General features: G+C 49.2%; 3 protein-coding genes across 9 annotated transcripts in view; 1 reads left to right on the forward strand and 2 right to left on the reverse strand.

The window, feature by feature from the left end:
* NR1H3 (nuclear receptor subfamily 1 group H member 3) overlaps positions 1 to 105 on the reverse strand; it is a 31,115-nt gene extending 31,010 nt beyond the window's left edge. Inside the window, exon 1 of the mRNA XM_037393344.1 lies at positions 26 to 105. The gene's annotated coding sequence lies outside the window, so the exon portion shown is untranslated. The remainder of the gene's footprint in view (positions 1 to 25) is intronic.
* On the forward strand, positions 97 to 9,673 carry ACP2 (acid phosphatase 2, lysosomal). 2 transcript variants are annotated; one of them, XM_037393337.1, is made up of 11 exons: positions 97 to 314; positions 394 to 489; positions 562 to 648; positions 3,123 to 3,275; positions 3,628 to 3,726; positions 3,889 to 3,978; positions 6,272 to 6,404; positions 6,478 to 6,566; positions 7,159 to 7,265; positions 7,489 to 7,664; positions 7,830 to 9,673. In XM_037393337.1, the coding sequence occupies exons 1-11, from the start codon at positions 204 to 206 to the stop codon at positions 8,015 to 8,017; spliced, it is 1,329 nt and encodes a 442-aa protein (XP_037249234.1). In that variant the 5' UTR covers positions 97 to 203; the 3' UTR covers positions 8,018 to 9,673. The 2 variants fall into 2 exon arrangements, with proteins under 2 accessions (XP_037249234.1, XP_037249235.1); XM_037393338.1 differs by having other exon boundaries at positions 7,747 to 8,000.
* A 347-nt stretch (positions 9,674 to 10,020) lies between these two features.
* Positions 10,021 to 19,560, reverse strand: part of DDB2 (damage specific DNA binding protein 2) — a 49,019-nt gene continuing 39,479 nt past the window's right edge. For 5 of the 6 annotated variants that reach the window (XM_037393326.1, XM_037393325.1, XM_037393324.1 and 2 more), the window contains 8 exons: positions 18,988 to 19,179; positions 16,152 to 16,318; positions 14,967 to 15,066; positions 13,429 to 13,606; positions 12,625 to 12,770; positions 12,189 to 12,353; positions 11,833 to 11,878; positions 10,021 to 11,208 (listed from right to left, as the gene is read on the reverse strand). In XM_037393326.1, coding sequence (XP_037249223.1) covers positions 10,958 to 11,208; positions 11,833 to 11,878; positions 12,189 to 12,353; positions 12,625 to 12,770; positions 13,429 to 13,606; positions 14,967 to 15,066; positions 16,152 to 16,318; positions 18,988 to 19,179 — 1,245 coding nt within the window. In that variant the 3' untranslated portion in view covers positions 10,021 to 10,957. Of the gene's footprint in view, positions 11,209 to 11,832; positions 11,879 to 12,188; positions 12,354 to 12,624; positions 12,771 to 13,428; positions 13,607 to 14,966; positions 15,067 to 16,151; positions 16,319 to 17,986; positions 18,133 to 18,987; positions 19,180 to 19,560 lie in introns of all 6 variants that reach the window. The other variant, XM_037393328.1, reaches the window with a different exon arrangement.

Genomic DNA, 19,560 nt, shown 5'->3' on the forward strand with positions numbered 1-19,560 from the left:
GGGGCCGCCCCGCCCCAGCCCTCACCGGCCCCCGCCGCCCGGGCCCAGCCGCGCAGGCGCACTGCTCGCGGGAAGCTGTGAGGCGGCTCCCCGCGCCCTGTTCCGCGGCGCTTCCGCTGTGCTGTGGTGAACTGTATCCGTGCGCGCCCCCGTCCGCTTCGTTCCGTTCCGCTCCGCTCCGCGGGGCCGTGAGGGGAGGCGTCATGGCGGCCTCTGCGGCGGGGTGCGGCTGGGGAGGCGCCGTCCTGCTCCTGCTGGCGCTCTGCCTCCAGCCGCCGCCCGCCCGGCCCCGTAGCCTCCGCTTCGTTACGCTGGTGAGGGGGAAGGGGGGCGGCGGGCGGCGGCCGGGCCGGGCCGGGCCGTGGGCCCGGTGTGACGCGGTGCCGCCCGCAGGTGTACCGGCACGGAGACCGCTCGCCCATCAAGGCCTACCCGCGGGACCCCTTCCAGGAGGCCGCCTGGCCCCAGGGCTTCGGGCAGCTCACGCAGGTGCGGCGGGGGCCGCGGCGGGCGGGGGGCCGGCCGGGCCGGGGCCGCCGGTAACGTGCCGTGCCGTTGCAGGTGGGGATGCGGCAGCAGTGGGAGCTGGGCCAGGCCCTGCGGCGGCGTTACCGTGGCTTCCTCAGCAGCACGTACCGGCGGCTGGAGGTCAGTGTCGGCGGGGAAGGGCGCTCCGTGCCGCCCGAGGGCCCGGGCGGGCAGCGCCGCGGGCGGCTTCTTTCGGAGGGGAAACGCCGGCGCCGCGCTTCGTCTCTGAAGTGTTTTTTGTTTCCCGGCCCGTTCCCACCGCAGGCTGCCGAGCTGGAGAAGACAGGCCGGGCGCGGGCTCGGTGGGGAGCCGGGCCGGGGCCGGGGGAACGGAGCGGCAGCGCCTCAGGGCGGCCCCGGCTGTCGGGGGGGATGGGGGGCGGGCAGCAGCCGCGCCGCAACAGCACCGCTGTGAGACTGGCAGCCGCCTGCTCAAGCCAAGGGAGCAAACCAGGGCTGCTGTGTTGTTCCTGATACTTGTTTTTTACTCGAGATTGTGAGATTTTTTTGTGTGTGTGATATCAGCTGACAAGAATGCAACCTGCGTTTGCCCAGCCCTCCCCAGTGCACATCAGGTACAATCCCATGGGATTCTGTCCATATACGCAGTACTGCCTAACCAGAAGTGAGCCTCTCACTTGTTTCCACCTGTAAAGTCTCAACAGCTTCAGTCCCCCAAAGCTATTAGTTTTCCTTTCTGTCTCTTGGATGTTGCTACACTTTATAATAGACCTTGTGAAACTGGCATGTTCCTTTTATTTAAAATTTACAGAGCCCTTGTGGAACCATGTGCTAAGCACAGGGGGAAATTTGAAAGATCAAAGAAAGTAAGGAAAATCTCCCCAAATACCCCTGCTGGTCGATCAAAGAGGTGTGAGTCAACCAGAACATGAGCAAGTGCTGTGAAGAGAGGCACGCACATGGTTCAGATGGACAGCGGGCAGTCAAGACCCCTTGTCTCACAACTGGCTCTGCATCGGTTCAGTTACTTTATCTGAGCTCACTTTGGGTGATTGATCAGATAGGGGAAACTGAGAATCCCCTTACAATTTTGTCTCTATTTCCCCCCTTTTTGGGCTCCCCAGTAAACACCCAGCTTGTCATAGTTCAGATTACATCCCTTCTTTGACATTTGCTTCGTCAACAAAATTTCCAGCGTCAGCTCAAACACAGATCCTTTAACCTTCCTCAGTAGTTCCTTTCCAAACATACTTTGCTCTTGTAATGCTTTTGCCAGCTGAAACTGTTTTCTTTCTCTTCCTTGGGAAGGGAAAAACAAACCAAAGCATATGCAAACAAAGGCTGTTCTGCTAACCAAGCCCAAACCCCTGCTCAAGTTGAGCAACCTCCCTTATAAGAAATGTTGCCTCTGGGTGACACCATGTAACCATCTGTCACCTGACTCGGCGACAAGCTGGAGCCCTGGCAAAAGGTGCTGAAGAAAGCATGTACACTTAGGGCTTAATTGGTTTTTACAACGCTTCTAGAATTAGATCCTTATCTTTTAAAATACTTCCTTTCTATTTCTTCAGAGTTTACCGAGGATGAAAGCAATCCTGTCCAGTGAGTACAGGGTCAGTTGTTTTCAAGCCACATTTAAGAGGTAAAAGTGGGTAGAAACTGTCAGAGAAAAGACTTTTTTTTTGCCCCCCCTCATGACTGCCAGGTTTTGAGATACACTTCACATGGGAGATGCCATACAGAGTGAGCATATGTATTTTTTCTTATGTTTCTCTCTACTCAGTTAACATAAAAAAAAAAAACCAAAACAATCTTGACATTGTATTTCAGTCTTCTGGCTTTTTATTCTTGTTTCAGATTCAACATGCTGTTTCCTAGGACATTCTTTCATGACTCCCTATGTGTTCCTCTTGTTTTTTTCACTGTTTTCTCTCCAGTCTCCCCCTAACTGTTTTCAGTGCACAGGTACCAAAATTTTGCTATTTTGACCTTCTGAACTCATCTATTTTTCTCATTTCTCTTGTTTTCTGGCTCAGATCTATCTCTCTCTGAGCTCCAGAATGATAAGCCTTGGCCCATTAATCCCAAGAGCCCACAATGATCAAACAAACCCCAGCTCCCCCTTTTCTTCTCTCCTGTTGGTTAGATCACTCTTGTCTTCATTTCTTAGATGGAAAAACCGAGGCCTGGAGAAGCCACTTTTTCTCATGAGCACAGCAGGTCGTTCCTAGAACCGAGAACTGAATGCAGTAATTTTCCCCAGTCCTGCTCTGTAAATATAGCACATTTCCTATCTGTGCCCATCGTTAGATGCATCTCTGTCTTGCTCTTCTGTGACTCTTCTTCATATTCAGACTCCTTTCTCCCCGTAACCTCTGCCCAGTGCATCTGGCTATCCCACTGGTGCAGAACAGACCGCTCCGGTATCATGCACCAAATTGTCTTTGTGACCGTCCTTACAGTTTTGCCGAGGCCGACATCTACAGGTTCAGTCACTTCAACTCCGGTTATCCCGTTGTCCGTGAGCAGCTGCAGGGCGCTTGGCAATGTTCCTCAGTGAGTGTATCGTCCTGCGTCCAAGCGTCACCACTTATAGCAGCGTTACTAATGGTGTGCTGTCCCTCTCCTGGCAGATCTTCATCCGCAGCACAGACTATGATCGGACGCTGATGAGTGCGGAGGCCAATCTGGCAGGCCTGTATCCCCCAGAGGGACAACAGATCTTCAACCCTAACATCTCCTGGCAGCCTATCCCTGTGCACACGGTGCCCGAGTCAGCTGAAAGGGTAAGTTAGTCTCAGGGATATGTACTGACTACTCAAGTGGTGTATTCTGCTGACTTCTCCAAAAGTCTTTGCTTCGGTCTTGATTCACGTTGTCTTGCACTTCTTCTGGGACCTACCTTGTAGAGGTTGTTCTGAGAGCAAGGCAAGAATTCAGAGGCCGTGTTCGCTCAACATGTTAGCCGCGACACCTCCGTGGACCACACACGATCTGGAGTATGTTAGAAGGCGGTACTTGAGGCTGTTTATAGATGCATCCTGCTAGTCAGGGTTTCACTACAGATGCGTGTGTTGACTGCAAATGCTGTACTTCAGTCTTCTCGGTGACCTAGCTGCTCTTGTTGTCTCTGCCCAGCTACTGAAGTTTCCTTTGACCCCCTGTCCGCGGTATGAACAGCTACAGAATGAAACACGGCACTCAGCAGAATACATAAATAAGACCAAAGAGAATTGGGTAAGTGACTGTTTGCATGAGATAAGGTGGTCTTAGGCTCGTAGTTAAAGTATTATCACTTCTGTATAATCAGAGCTCTGAGAAAAGGGCAGGAATGCCTGCACATGAGATACGGTATGAGATCAGAAAATTGAAGGCCTTTCTCTTTTCTCATACCTACAGCAATTCCTGCAGATGGTGGCAAATGAGACTGGGATCCGGGATGTCTCTCTGGAGTCTGTTTGGAGTGTGTATGACACGCTGTTCTGTGAAGTAAGTTTCGCCATCATCATACAGCCATGCGAATTAGGTCTTTAGGACTCACTGGATTTGGTAGAGAATTATTTTGCAAAATCCCATAAAACAACTTTTCACCATTCCCACCCAATGGTTAGAAGTAATGTTCTAATTTCAGAATAATAAGTTTCTACTCACTAGAGACATGTGCCCGGGGTTACCTGCTTTTGCAACCTATAACCTCCCACTTTGTAGCTTAGATATATATCGTGCCAGAGCCAGAAAAAGTCCCACCTGAATAATAAATACTTCTTTGGAAAGTCACTAGAAAATGACCGCAATCCGAAACCTTTAGTCTCTGTGAACAGGTCTGAGTTCAGTTAGGTAGAAACAAGATCTCTGGAAACCAAAGAAATGTTAACTTTATGATTTAAGTTGGGAGCATAAATTAGGACTAATCCTGGTTCTATCTCTACCTGTCTCTTGCTTTTAGATCAATTGCTTTTCTTTCTGTGCTTCTGTTAGTGCCATGTCTAAAAGAAAAGAATGGTCTTCTAGGTTAAGTAGGGTTCACCCATCTGGTTTTTGACCTATTATAAAGTCCTTTGCCAGAGAAAGACTGTAGAGACTGGTGTCACCCTTCTACTGCCTGGGTGGGGCACCAAACTCTATATGCGCGTGGAGTTCTGTTGAAAGCACATCTCCTGAAGGCTAAAACAAAATCCCAAATCAAGCTAGTTGTGCTGTGATAACGCTAGAGCAAAGGTCATGTATCCAGGAGACTTACAGTTGTTGCACACAGGTTTATTTGTATATAACGAAACAGCACAATGAAGGAAACTGGAGAGATCTTTCCTGTCACACTAGCTAATTGTGGAAGAAGCAGTAAACCCAGGTGTTTTGATGCTGTCTCATGCTAATTCTGTGGAGGCGCAAGACTGCTTAGCTTACTGGCAGTGGTATGCAAGGGTGGGGACTACTTTGGGGACAGAAAAGATAAATCTGCATGGAATTGCACGTTGCTATGTGAAGTAGCAGCTTGAGTTGCTGCAAGCTGAGAATATTCCAGTCCAGAGCTGCATTGCACTATGTAAATTTGCCCTTTGTATCACAAACCTGATCTCCCATCTTGTAACAATCACAGTGAAGCAACTTCTGTCAGCAACAAAAAATCTTTTGGTCAGAGAGATCAAGAATTTCAAATCTTCTTCATTTTCAAGAGTTGCTTGATGAGCTTGCAAATTGGGCATGGAAGGCCAGCTGACAAATCACTGTAACCCCAGAGAACTTGGAGAATAGCTTGCTGCCCCCAAATGGAAGCAGAATGTTCTGAGGAAGGGGAGTTTTACTTCAAAACTATACCATTAGGCTGATCAGACTCTTCAGCTGCTTTGGGCTTCCCCCTTTTTTTCTAACCCGTACAAACGGTGCCCTGAAGAGAAGGATTGTGTTTCTCACCCGAGCCACTAGATTCATTCTGCCATCTGGATGGAGGAGATAAAAAAAGTCCAAGAAACAGCTGAACTTACTAGCTGTTCTCTTTTTAAATTAATAAAAAACTAACTCAATGTCTGAAGTTGCTGGTGGGAGTTTCTCCAAACCACTCAGACAGAATGGGCCCTTAAGGATATTCAGCCTCATCTGCTGGCAGTTTAGTGGGATGTGGCCTAGAAAATTGCCCCGAGTAATGCCAGGGAACCACAACTGCTGTTTTTTCTGTCAGTGTAACTAGTCTTTTCTTGTAATGGGTTGGCTGCAAAGCAAATTCTTCTCTTGGTTCCCAGTTCTATGTATTCTGGGTTTGAGTACTGGGGCTTTGCCAGTGGTGCATCCCAGTGTTACATCTGCAGAGCGCTTGCTGACTTTCTCCAGTATCCTTCAGTGGCCCTCAGAGCCTCTGGGGAAACCATGCTGCAGGTACACCAGCAACCTTGAGCTGGTGCTTTCTCACTTACCTTTTTTTTCTTTTTTTTTTTTTTTTTTCCACTGCATGCCATCTGCAGGGCAGAATCAGCCTCATGTAAACACCCTAAGATTACTGTTACTGGTGTTACGACATAGCCCTGCACTCCAGTTGTGCTTTCACAGAAATGTAGCTCCTAGATTTTAATCTTTATGCTTCATATGAAGTAGTTTCTGAAACAACATTACACCCCACATCATATATTCTTTGTATGCAGCACTGCAGCGTGAGGACAGAAGCATAAATAGGAAAGGGACATACTTAAACTAACATAAGAAATGAGCAGCAGTATGGGTAGGACTCCCATTCTCTGATGAACCTGCGATCCATGCTACCTGCAGATGAGTATTCTGTTTCTCTTTCTAGCAAGCACACAAAATGGATTTGCCTGTATGGGCGACACCAGATGTCATGACTCAATTGAGGCAACTTAAAGACTTCGGTTTTGAATTTCTGTTTGGGATCCACAGTCGGGTAGAAAAAGCTCGTCTGCAAGGCGGTGAGTGCACCGGGGAGGGAGCTTCCTGCTGCTGTTTAGTTTTTGCCTCTTACCAGCTGTTCCCTTTCCTCAGGGGTCCTGCTGGGTCACATAAGGAAAAACCTAACAAAAGCAGCAAATGTTTCTGCCCACCAGAACCTGAAACTACTTGTGTATTCAGCGGTAAGTCAGAGCTTGGGGGCTACCTTTTACCCATCTCCTCTTCACAGGGGCTTGGTGATAGTTCTTCCCCTTTCTGCCTTCTCTACAGCCCATGCAGGATCAAGACGTGCATCTTTGCCTCTGGCTGGGTGGGATGTGCAGTTTCTGGCATCGTTCCTCTGGGGCCCCTGAGGAAAATTCCCACCCTGCACTTTGTTCCCGTTAGCTGAGGCTTGTGAATGAGACTGGCAGACTTTGTATTTATTTGGTGGATGTGGGGGTGCTTATGGATGTGATGGTTCAGCAGTGTAGATGCGGAGTCATCCCCTCCTTCCCGGCAGCCTCCTGACTGGAAAGTCCAGCGTCTCTCCCACGTTCCTCCCTACATATCAATTCTTAAAGAACAATGCAGGATATATACGGCTGTGTTTCACTTCCTCCCCTTCTCTGGCACCCTCACAGATCACGGCGCTAGCTGTACAGTTCCTCTCCCTTCCTCCAGATGGGAGTCACAGAGGTGACATCCCCTCGGCACAGCCCTGTCTGTTATGGTCTGAGCTGCCCTGCCACATCCGTAAGGGTGACTGATTTGGTTTTTTTCCCTCTTTCTCAGCATGACACCACACTTGTGGCACTGCAGATGGCTCTAGATGTCTACAACAAGATTCAAGCACCATACGCCTCATGTCATTTATTTGAGCTGTACCAAGAGGATGATGGGTGAGGGCTGCAGTAAAGACATCTGCTGTGATTTCACCTCAAGGGTTAGACACCTAGGCTAGGCTCCACCCTAGGGGGATGCAATCTTGCTCCTAGTGGCAGACTCTTAGGAGGAAAACTACCACCAAAATAAAGGAAAGGGTGTGCACACTAAGTTTTTGGGAAGGGATGACTTCAGCTGGAGAAAAAACCAAACAAACATCTAGCTGTGGGTTTTTTTCAGTAACTTCTCCGTGGAGATGTTTTTCCGGAACGAGAGTGGGAAAGAACCTTTCCCACTGACAATCCCTGGCTGCCAGCATAAATGCCCACTGCAAAGGTTCTTGGAACTCACCGATCCTGTTGTTCCCCAGGACTGGGAGCAGGAATGCCAGGTGGCAGGCAGCATGCACGACACAGGTGAGCCCAGGCTGGAGCAGAGCACGGCAGACGGGGAAAGCTTGGTCGATACCCTGTTGACCACTTGTTTTCTTCCTTGCAGAACTGTTTGTGGGTCTGGCTGTGTGTGGATCCATTCTCCTTCTCCTTATAATCCTCCTCTTGACTATACTCTTTCGCATACAGTCTCAGCCCCCCGGTTACCGGCACGTTTCCAACGAGGGAGAAGAGCAGGCCTGAAAGTTGCTGCAACTCCTTCCCAGACAGTAGGAGGGAGCAGCCTCACCCCGGAGGATCACTGGGCACCTTCATTTACTGAGCGTTCTTCTCCTTTGGCCATTGCTTCCCAGAATGAAGCTGGACTTGATTTTTGAATGTTTTCTAAAGGTGACATCCCAGAGACAGAGACCTGAGCTCCTCTGATGGAAATGACACCGTAATTCTGAAGCCAGTACACTGCGTGGTGCCCCCAGTCCCCGTACAGCCTACCTAGTCTGGGATTCCCAACATGGCCAGTTGGAGCTGGTCAAGTTTTCCTCCTTTCAAGTGATTGTGAATGTTACCACTCACCATGACTGCGGCAGAGGGGCACGTGCCCCCCTCAGCTGCCACATCCACTGCAGTCAGGAGGTGCGTCTCTTCAGTGTCAGCGCGCTTCGAGTGGTTTTCTGTCAAGCCATTGGGTTGGTGATGGTAGGAAGGCTGGGCTTGGAGCAGAGGGTGCAGCTCGTCAACGATGCACCGAGACTCACCTGCTGTCCATGCAGAGGGAACTGCTGCAGATGGTGGCAGACAGTGGAAAGGGTTTCTTGAGGTCACTGCCAAGTAGTTGCTGCTGGCAACTGGTCTTTTTTTTTCCCCCCTCCTTACACTGTGGTTCAAGAGAGGACTGGCCTGGAATCGGGACAAGATTCAAAACCTGGCAGTAGGTTCTAGGACTCAGCTCAGCGTAGGTTACGTATGATCCGAAGAAGCTCAAAGAGCTTCATCAGAGAGATTAATTCCTGGGATCATAGCAAACCTGCACCCAATTTCTTGTGTAATGTTGGCTCTAGAAAGGAGTCCCCGTAGATAAGAAACCTTGGCCCTATCTGTAAAGATTCAGCCTTTGGATTTGACTTCCCCACCTCTGAACCTCCAGTACCTATTACAGGGACTGTCGAGTGCTGCAGGCAGCCCACAGTTCAGCTGTGAGCCCAAGGAAGATGCTTTACTAGCAGAAGGTTTTTATGCTGTAATTAAAGAGATGTAGCAGAGCTCTTTACCTAAGACTAGATCAAATGCCAAGTTCTGTAGTTTTTCTTCCTATCTTCCCTACTGGACGGACGACAAACAAAAAACCATTAAGGGTTAGAGTCTGCAGGTGACTGTGGATCCCATTATTTGCCACGCTTTGGCTTTTTGTCCAAAGCGTGATCCTTTCTCCAGGCTGGCCCCTCTGTGCACGCTGCAGCTGCTGCGGGGAACTTGATGCCAAGTGCTCACCACCTGCCTTGCAGCTTTTGGCAGAAAAGTAGACTGCAGCAGGCACCAGAAGCACAGGCTCTTCAGATGGTGATGCTGCACATTCACTTCCCACTTTTGCTTCCCTTTCTGTGCAGTTCCCTTCCCCTCTTGGCGGCAGAAGCCAGTCCTTAGGTTACAGACGTTTCCTTTTCTTCCCCTATGGAGTACCGTGGGGACTTTTCCCTACACCATAATCGGCATCTCCCAGCATGGGAACTCTAAAATAAGCAGAAGCAGCTTGCTGGTCTCAGCATCTTCCTCACCTTTTTGTCCTCTGGAGATACAATCTCAGTCTCCTGCACATCAAGACAGTCATAAAGAAAAAGCCACTGCCTGTGAGAACAGGCACAAGAAAGAGGTAATAGTGCATTTAAGAGGACCAGACCTGTAATTTTTAAAGGTAGCAGATTTTGCACACACAGGGAAAAGGTTTCTATGATGATTTAGACATTTTGACTGTGAATGACCTTCTGTAATTGTTCCAATACATTTCATTATTAAAATAAAATTCACACTGAACGCTACTCCTCTTCTTCTCTAAGAGTTCACAGGGCTCGCACCAGCATCCCCAGTGCTGGAAAACAGGCAGAGCTTACTGCAGTGTATCCCCTCACTGATTCCCTCCTGTACAATCCCACTTACAGCAGGGGGAGAATTGATAGAAGCTGGTTCTGACTGTAGCAGCCATGTGCAGATACAGCTTAAAATGCAACCCGCCAGCTTGGAAGGGTCCGTTGCAGACAGTACTACAACTGGTATTGCCACCGGTGCTGTGGGTCTCAGCCCTCCTGCAGAAAGCTCTACAACTTCTCCCCACACCCAAAAGCAGTGCAGCAGAATGCTCAAAGCAGCCACTCTGTATATCAAAGGATTTAGTTTAGTACAAAACTTTATTTAATATCAATACTGCGAAACTATAAAAGTGAACATGGAAAATCCGAGCAGGCCTGGAGCCTGTCCTATCCACCAACCTCTGGGACAGCAGCAAGGCCCCAGGCAGCCTTGTAAACAAACTAGAAAAAGCAAAACTTTTTAGTTTAACAGCAGTCTTGAGATTTGGCTCTGAGCAGGGGTGTTCGGAAGGAATTCCTCATCGCTGCTTTTTACAACACTTTTAGCCAACATTCTGAAGCTCGCAGGCATGGGTGAAAAAAATTACCTGACCAGTGACAAGAAAAAGCCTAGAGCTCTGAAAACAGAAACTAGAGGCAGGTTCCCAGCTCCATGCTGCCCTGGCACCCTGTGCAGCAGGTAAAGAGCTCCGACAGCATCATGTTCTTGGTGATCTAGTTAACAGGCCAAGCCTGCGGTCCTGACAGACACATGTTTTCCAAGAAGCTTGCATATGGGAGAGGCTGGTGTTCCCTAGGCTACCCAAGCTACCCATCGCCCCTGTGACATTCAACCTTTCCAGGACATTACCCTTGTCAGCAAAGCGTTTCTCAGCTCAGTGTGACTACAACGGCCTGGGGACCCTGTCGCGAGCTGCTCTGCAGCCAGCTACAGGAGACGGCAACCTCCGACAAGTGGTGACAAGCAGATGTGGCAGGCTGGAAGCAGTAACTTCAGCACGGTCTGCGAATATCTTTGAAGTTTTCCTAGTGCCTCAGAAAATGGGTGGTAACTCCACTTGGAGGAAGAACTGAGTACTGACACAACTCGCTAGAAGGGAAAGCAAAGAGAATCAGGGAAGGAATATCAGATCCAGGGAGGAAGGACAAAGAAGTCTAATGCCCTGCACGGCTTACACTGCCCATCGCCAACACTGAATTTGTACCCTGTGATCCAGAAAGGATAAAAAAGCTAAATCAGTTCTCTAGATCCTTCCCTTTTCGCTTCCTTCCCTGTGATTTAGAATTACTGCTTTTTGTTCTCGTCTCCTCCAGCTCCCAAGACAGTAAGTTAGCTTTGAGTTTGCTTGTCCCAGGGTTTGCTTGCCTCTGCCCTCCACGTCTGGACCAACTCCAGCTTCCAATCCCCTGTTCTGTCATGGCTTTCAAAAGATGTTCTTGCTTCTTGGCCACCATCTCCTTCCGGCTCCAGATCAGAATATTAAAGCCTAAGAGGAAAAATTAAACACTGTGCATCAGAAACGCTACATCAAATACCTTAGGCTGTCACTTAAATGCCAGAAATTCAAAAGACTTTGTCTGTTCTAAGATACTTCCAAGGTACAGAGGATGCAAAGATAATTATTGCAGCCATGGAAATTTGACCTAATTAAGAAACATAATCAAGTAATTCATCTGTGACAGGTCTAAGACTTCTATCTAGAGCCATCTCCCTTAATCCTCTATAGCCTGCGAAAACTGAGTAATCTTGGCTCTGCAGCCTGGGAAATAAGATAAATTAACTGAAGGGAGAGGGTACGGCCTAGCAGGAGAAGGCTTCCACCCCACCCCCCCGTTGTTCTCCGCATGTGGAGAGCGGAGGCCTCGCTCCTCTGGGCTGGGTGCTCTCAGGGATGTTTCACAGGAGATGCCGAGCAAACTTTTCTAACTGCAACGGCGGAAGACTGAAAAGGTGGTCTCTCCTTTACAGATGTAGGAAATACAGAGGGCTACCAGCAAGCAGGATTTGGGAAACCCTCGCTAACAACTTGCTTTAGGCTGCAGAAACAAGCTTGCCCTTCTCTGGGACTGGAACACGGCTGTGCTCAGTGCCCTAGCTTGTCCTTACTTACCCATGCCAGAAGCCAGCGTGTCTCCCATAGGGTTAAATTTATTGAGCTGGAAATGGAAACACAATCAGTCTGTAAGAGCATCACTCCTTATATAACAGAGTCGTAAGAGCAACCACGGCTTATATAACGGCAACAAACTGCCTGGAAAACCCAACGCTCCCGAAAGACTACCACAGAAAACCCGCGGATGACCACGGACCGGCCTGCTCGAGCTAGCCGCTTTCCCAGCAGCCGTACCCCACGAGAGCCGGAGTGTCACACGTAACGCGGACGCTCCTATTGCTCCAGCCCCCAGCCCGTGCCCTGTGGCTGCGGTTCACTACACGGGGCCCTTTCAGCTGCAGCGCTCAACTCACCGAGATGATACCAGAAGCATTTGGATCATGGAGCTGACAAACCATCTCCCCAGTGTTTCCATCGAATACATCAACGGTTCGTAGCTCGTTCACCGTGTACCCTGGGAACTTAGGGTCTGGGTAGCGACCTGCTACAATGAGGTCATAGCGAGGATGCCACGTAGCCTAGTCGTAAGAGCAGAGTGATGGTGAGTTAGGGCCAGAGCTCATACTGACACACACCAGACTACCGGCAGTATGAGCAACAGTTTGTACATCCCACCCACGGCTTGAGGAACGCGAGTATCCTCAGAACAGCGCCCCGCTGGGAGCTGCAGCAGTGTGAACATCTACCCACTGATGTAATACCCTGACCAGAAATGGGACCGTTTCTGATGTACAGCCAGCTGCAAGCACCCAGCGGGATAGTCCTCTCAGACTGCGCTGGCTAACTCACCTTAATAGGTGTGAGGTGCTGAAACTGCCGGTGGGGATGTGGGATCAGGTGCTGTGGCTTGGTCCAGTCTGAAGATGAGTAAACCCTGATTTCACTGTGCTGGTCTGTGCTCAGGAGCTTGGCACCGTCTGTTGGGCTGAAGTAAGCTGGGAGAGGGGGACAGTGAGGCAAACAACAGATCACAATGCTGCAACTGGCAGGAAACATAGAAGTCACATTTCCCTGATTGGAAACCCATGGCTATTTCTTTCACAGAGATGTGAATATGGCCATGTGTCCCAACAGACAAGACTTTCCCTGTCTCAAACAAACTCAAAGTTCTTGCGAACAGTAAGCTGAAACCTATGGTGCTGGGTTATGTAAGAAGAATCATTATTCTCATTTTAGAATCACAGAACGAGATGTTGCGAAGAAAGGAACTCGCTCGTTGAAATAGAAAGTGAGTGGAAAATTTGGAGACAGACACCTGCAGTTTGGACTTCTACTAACTCCTAAAACTGTACCCAAGAGACAGAGGTCTGAGTCCCACGCTCTGCTTTTGTCAAAGGAACTGCCCCAATAAATTCAGGTTTCTAATCTCAGCCACCACTGATGCTTCCACGCTCACCTCTCAAGACAAGGCCACAACTGCGCCGCAGCTGCCCCATCCACCTCCCTCCTCAGGCCACACGTTCTCAGTGCCTTCCTTGCCTTAACACCAGCTACCGCACAGCTTCGTCTGAGCAGAAGCTCACATTGCCACAGTGGCAAGAGCCGAGATGAGTGGACTCCGCAGAAATCCATGCAATTAAATCCTTAACTCACCTGCATTGACAGGTTTGTCATGAGGAAGCACATGAAGAAAATCCATTTTGTTTTTCATGTTTCTGAGGTCCCAAATTTTGACTGTCTGATCCACAGACGCTGTGGCCAACAACCACTCACATCGGGAGTTAAACTCCACATGAGTCACTTTCTTCTTGTGCAATTTCAGCTTCCAAATCTGCAGCAGAGGAAATGGAAAATCAAACAGAAAAAAAAAATCAAGGTCTGGAGTAAAGACATGGAATAATGATCTACTAGTGCAGAGTAAAGAGGTCTCACATTTACAGAGTAACAAAACTCCTAAAATGCACCAAGAGTTTATCCACTGGAAACAAAAAAGGAGAAGAATGACCTTGGGAACTAACTATTTAATTCTAGGAGAACTTTGATCCACCAATTTATTACAGCTATGAGAAAGGAAAACACAGTCCCTGGTTCACAGAAGAATTAGTGCCACTGTACGAAGAAAGACCACATCTGGGATACTTCATGCAGTGCCAGTCTTCCACGTGCAGAAAGATTAAAACAGAATGGAACAGGTACAGAAAACGCACTGCCAAGAGTAAAAAGGAAGGGCCTGCTTTGTGGGAGAAGACAAAAAAAGAGCTTGCTTTGTTTATCTTAGTAGAATAGGTGAGAGGAGATACAATTGGCTTCTGGAAATACATCAGTGAAGAAACGTGAGGGCAGGAGAAATATTTCAGTTAAGGACAACAAATAGATACCAACTCAGAATTTATATCCAAAGCTGGAAAATTATTTCTAATCAAAAAGGTGATGCTGGCCCATCCTTCCTACAATAATGGCTATTTCCCAAGTGCAGAAGAGACCGTCACATTCTTTTAGAAGAAAAAAACGGAAAGGAAGCAACTGACCTTGACTAAGCACCAGTCATTAGGGGCACTTCTGACTCTGCCCACTCACTTACGCAGCTGCCTCTGGCCGCAGCTCCCTGGGGGGCAGACTTATAGGCAGGAGAAATGGTCATTCTGGTGTGAGGGTGCAGCAGGCTCCGCAGAGCGGGGCGCACTCCAGCTGTGCTCCCACGGGTTTCCGCACTAGGCCAGACCCGGAGGCACAGCCTGCCTCGGCCTCTGCCTCTGCCTGCCCTCTCGTGTCTCACGGCAGCAGTGCAAGTTCCGTCCCAACACTGCTCGTTACTGCTGCGTACCTACTCCAAGGTCACGGAAGGGTATATACATCAAAGCAGTATCTCCCAAAGGATTCCCACCAGCGCACTAAATTTCTGGAATTGTGAAGGCTGGTGGCAGAGGGTGCTCACGTCTTCAGGTTACCCTGTAATTACTCTGGTCAGGAGCAAATACTCTTAAGGAAGGGGTCACACACAACAGCCTCCGTTTGGGGACTTTTACCATTACGCTCAACAGTGTGACAAACAGAATTGGAGGACTTCTCACCACCTAGACAATGGCTGCACCCATCTGCTGAGCTGCAGGGTACTTTCTCTCTCCAGTGGAGGAAAGCACACGAGTCACAAAGATTCCCGTAGAGGAGACGCTGCATGGAGCCATACAAACCTCTTCACCAGAAGTGCTGAGAAGGACCACGTTCCCCACGTTATCACCCGTCACCACCGCACGGCAGCTTGCGGAGACATCGACACTACAGTACCAGCAGCTAGAAGGAAAGGCACAAAATCAGGGCTGCCTTCCCAAGGCGGCCGAGCTCTGGGTCCCCTCTCCTCCCTGACACGGGAGACTGCACCAGATGGTCCCTGCGATCTCCTGCCTGATGGTGTGGGCCTCAGTATCAGGAAGGGGGATGGCTTATCAGCAATGCTTTCTGTCGGTGACTGAATACCAAGTAACTTTCTAGTTGTCTGTGAAGTGCTCGTTAGGAGGAGTGTGACACACTGGGACAGTGGAACATAATAGAGGCTAAAGAGCCACTTGGTGCCTGCACTGGACGCACCTTGGGAAAGATCAGAATGCCCTCGTGACATCGACAAATGTACTGAAACAGCTTTAAAATGACATTTTCCACAAAACACTGAAGCAGCAGTAAAAAAAAGACAAAAGCTTTAGACTGGAAACTTGCACATCAAACTGTCTTAACTTTATGCCCCAGGAAACAAAACTGAATAGAGACTTATCTGATAAAGACCTATGGCTTAACCCCAGCTCTGCCGGGAGGGGAACGGCAGCAAGAGTTAAAGCCAGGGTCTTTTGGGAACTTGTTGGGAAAGCATCACTTGCAATGATAAATTATTCTAGAATTCAAAGCGTGTTGAGCTTGAAGCCTCCAGACAGGCAGCAGGGTAAACTCGATAACCTGAAACTCAGATTGTGCAAAAATGTTTTGTGGCTTTCCTGGGCCTCCTGAGCTGCTGAAGACAAAACGGAAACTGACGACGATGAGGAGGAGGAAGTTATCCTGCTCTTCTCACCTCACACTTTATGAAGTGAAAAAATGTCAGTATCTGGACTTTAAGAGATGGCGTCACCAGAAAGCACCACCAGAAGATGCAGGCAGCACGCCCAGCTACTGTGAAAGCCCACGCACCCTGCGGCTGCCTAGCTTGTCACCCACCCTGCAGCACTAAGGTCAGGACCAGGAGCCTGTCCCCAAGCTCCCTCACAGGATCAATTCATACCACGAGTCTCCTATCGCTGGCAGAGATGAAGGTGTTAGAGAGCACAAGCAGCAGCACAGCATTAACACCAGCAAACAGGAGAATCACCCTTGCGGTGCTCCCTCCTCACCAAACATTGTGGTACTCATGGCCACAGTCCGGGGCACGGGAGATCACCTGCACCGCTCTGCCCTCAAGGTCCTGCAGGCTTAGGGTGCCATCCCCTGATGCCACATAGAGCTTCATTGCCTCATAAGGGCTGAACTTGATGTCTCCGAGAGAATCTCCTGGCCCTTTCTGGAATACACACAAAGCCAAGAGGCATCGAGGTTAGAGATTAATACAACACCCATCTCTGGGAACACGCTGCCGGTTTCCCTACGTGCAATGCTCTGCTTTCTGACAGGGCGCTTACGTAACAACTCTTTTTTCCTAATCTGTTTCCAAGCTGAGCACATACGTTCTGAGCCTGTAAATTCAACCCCACTACGGGCTGCAAAACTCATTTGCAGCACTGCTGCTCCTGCTAGGGGGGTAGGACTAATCTGCAGCAAACCACCTGGCTCAAACCAGGAGATCACAAGCAAAACCAGCACCGTTCCACGCAGAAACCACACAAAATCCCATGACAGCCCTGCACCAAGCTTTTCTCACAGAGACTTCATTCACCAGTTCCTTACAGGCTGCTTCCAGTGCTGTATCTGGTCTTTCTCAAGGTACCAGCAGGCAGGATGAGAGTGGTGCAAGGAGAAATCCTACTAGTAACCCAATGGCACAGGAATCTTATGTTCAGTGTTACGTTATATTGATGTTATGATTTTTTCTCCCAGTCTGTCTAGCGAGGAAATGTGGAAACCCTACACAAAGATGGAAAAGAAGGACGATAGCTGTGAGTCCCCAAACTCTTTGATACTCAAGTGCACTCCATCTGCTGCTCGCAGCAGGTATTACTGAATAAAGTCTCACTGTAAATACCAGATTTCAAGAAGCCAATGAAGATTAAAAAACGCCTGCCTGTCCTCACAGCAGGAGGAGGGTGGCATGCCCGTTAAAATCCAGGCTTCATTGCCGTGACAGGCATCCCGCTAGGATACGAGATCCTCATGTCCCCAGACCCAGCCTCTCCCCCCATCGCTCACCTGGCCAGTCACCCCAGCACTGCTTGGGTTCACCTTCTGCCCTATTACAAGGCTGCGGCTGGAACAGCCAATTTGGAAACCAACCATCAAAGCTGCCATCCAGAAAGAATCAGGTAAAGAGGAGACTAACCCAAATTCCCTTACTTACCTTTAAAGCACTGCACTGAAGTAACTAATTGAAGAGCTCAGGGTTCCTCACGAGTCCACAGAAAAAGCAACAGTCTGAGAGGGTGATTCTAAGCATAGGCAAACAAAGTTGCCTCTAGAAATTCATCTCCTCTTTCCACTCATTACGGAAGGAGCCCAGACTCTTTAATTTTGATCTTTTAGATAAGCACCATAAGTTAGGTGGGACGAATTGGGGTGACCCTTATGACACACACTGCTTGAAGTCAGCGGTATTTGTGGCGAAGCACTGAGGGGACTACAAATTGTCCTGTAAAAACCATCTGACAATGAGCAGCACTGCTAACAGGTGAGGAAGTTAGAAGGTCCCCAGGGCACAAAGCTATGGGAGGTTTAGAATGGACAGCCGAGGAAATCTGCTGGTACCCCCACGCTCTCCCACGTACAGCAGGATGTAAGCAGCATCACAGTCCCTCCCCTTCATGAAGAAAAGCTCTCTCCTACCCACCACCCCTTTCCAGGGAAAATTAAAAAGGGAGAGTGAGCCTCCCTGGAATTCAGAGGATAAAGGACATATATGTGGAGAAGAGGAAGCCCAGCTCCCACAGATCAGAGACAAACATCTCTCTCTCTCTCTCCCTCTCTGTAGCGCCCCTGCCAGCAGGACACAGAGGCCCAAAGCATTGCTGTTATTTCTTACTCCCAGTTCTCGGTGCTGGTGAAGACCCGGACAGTATTGCCATTAAAATCCTGCAGGGTGGTAGTGCCGGCAACTGACGAAGTGTACAGCTGACTAGGGTTAAAAGGGTTAAACTTCATTCCTGTGATGGCCCCTCCAGCTCCCATCTACAAGGAAGGGGATGAACAAAAGAAAAATCCACTGAGTGACAGGGAAGGAGAAAAGTGTGTTCTGTAATAGCATTCACAGCTATGTCCTTAACAGCGACAGCGAAACACACCACAGCCCTTTAAGGCGGCAAAGACAACCATGTCTTCCCATGCCATGGCTGTCTAGACAGCTGCCCTCCTGCAGGACAAAACTACAGCTCCTCCAGTCCCCAGGCAACATGTTCCCTGGCTGGCTGGCACCACACTATTTACGAAAAGAAAAAGAGGACTCTGGAATTTCTGCAGGCTAGACCTCCTCCCAGTGCGTAACTATGTTAATTTAGAAAGGGAATAAAAGTTACAGGCTTTGAGCCCCTGTCAGAATGGGAATGGCTGAATACAGCAACAAGGGGGCATGCCAGCTATATAAACCACTCACTCTGCCTTAGTTTCTCACTTAGATAAAGAGACTTGGTTTCTCCCCACTCAAAAATGTTTCCTCACCCGACACAGAATAAAAGGTGAGCAGAGGAAGATCAAGACGTAAACCAAACAGGCCCTCTCTGCCTACTTGTTCCTGGCATCCCTTTAAGATAACTGTTTTCCCAGTTGCTGTGTTATTTTTCCCCTGAGCACACACCAAGTACTGCTTCATCATGAACTTAACATGCCTCAGTTCTCCCCAGCACTAGAACAGTCTGGGACTTGGGAACAAACGTGCTGTTGCATCTCAGCGCTGCCCCCGCAGCCGGCTGCTCTGCAGCCCCAGACCCTTATGTGCTTCCCACAGCAGACCTCTGGTTTGATCTGCAGTATTTGGTGGTACTCCCATTTCCCCTCCCAGCCATTTCCACCTCCCTCCCAGAGGCTTACCCCTTTGATGAAGCAGGTTTTAGTAAGTACTTCGTAGTCCCAAAGGATGATGTCTCCACCTTTGGAGCCAACAGCTACAGTACTGGGGTGCGTTGGATGCCATTCCAGGCATGTCACTCTCCTGTCAAAGGGACTTGCCGTTCGAAAGAGGCGGTATGAGGCAAGAGAGCGCAGAAAGGGCAGCTGCAGACACTGTTGAAAAGATAAAGAGAATTATGACTTTTGCAGGGATCCCCAGGATTCTCTGAATGAGGAGTGCCAACACCTTCTAACTGCCATCAGCGTTAGCACATTCACACAAAATGCTAAGTCTCTCTGTAGAACGAAGAGGATACGCTGTCCCCAAGGGAGACAGCCTGTGACCACATCAGCTGCAGCAGTCAGAAAGCAACAGAGACCTGAGAGAGAGCACACTTTAAATGATGTACGGGGGAGCTAAGCCTCGTGGGCTGAGCTGAGAAGGCAGGATAATTCACAAAGGAGAAGAACATGCCTCCACACCAGTAAAAGCACTTATGACTATGTCTTTACTGAGCATCCCAAAACATTACGTATCATCCAGAGATATACTAT

Source organism: Falco rusticolus, chromosome 7, assembly GCF_015220075.1.
Source record: "Falco rusticolus isolate bFalRus1 chromosome 7, bFalRus1.pri, whole genome shotgun sequence".
NCBI classification, from domain to species: domain Eukaryota; kingdom Metazoa; phylum Chordata; class Aves; order Falconiformes; family Falconidae; genus Falco; species Falco rusticolus.

Coding starts and splice junctions, on each gene's coding strand:
- ACP2 (XM_037393337.1), top strand. CDS start 204: ATGGCGGCCTCTGCGGCGGGGTGCGGCTGGGGAGGCGCCGTCCTGCTC. Junction 649..3,122: donor GCACGTACCGGCGGCTGGAG/GTCAGTGTCGGC, acceptor CTCTCCTGGCAG/ATCTTCATCCGCAGCACAGA. Junction 7,266..7,488: donor CTGTACCAAGAGGATGATGG/GTGAGGGCTGCA, acceptor GGTTTTTTTCAG/TAACTTCTCCGTGGAGATGT.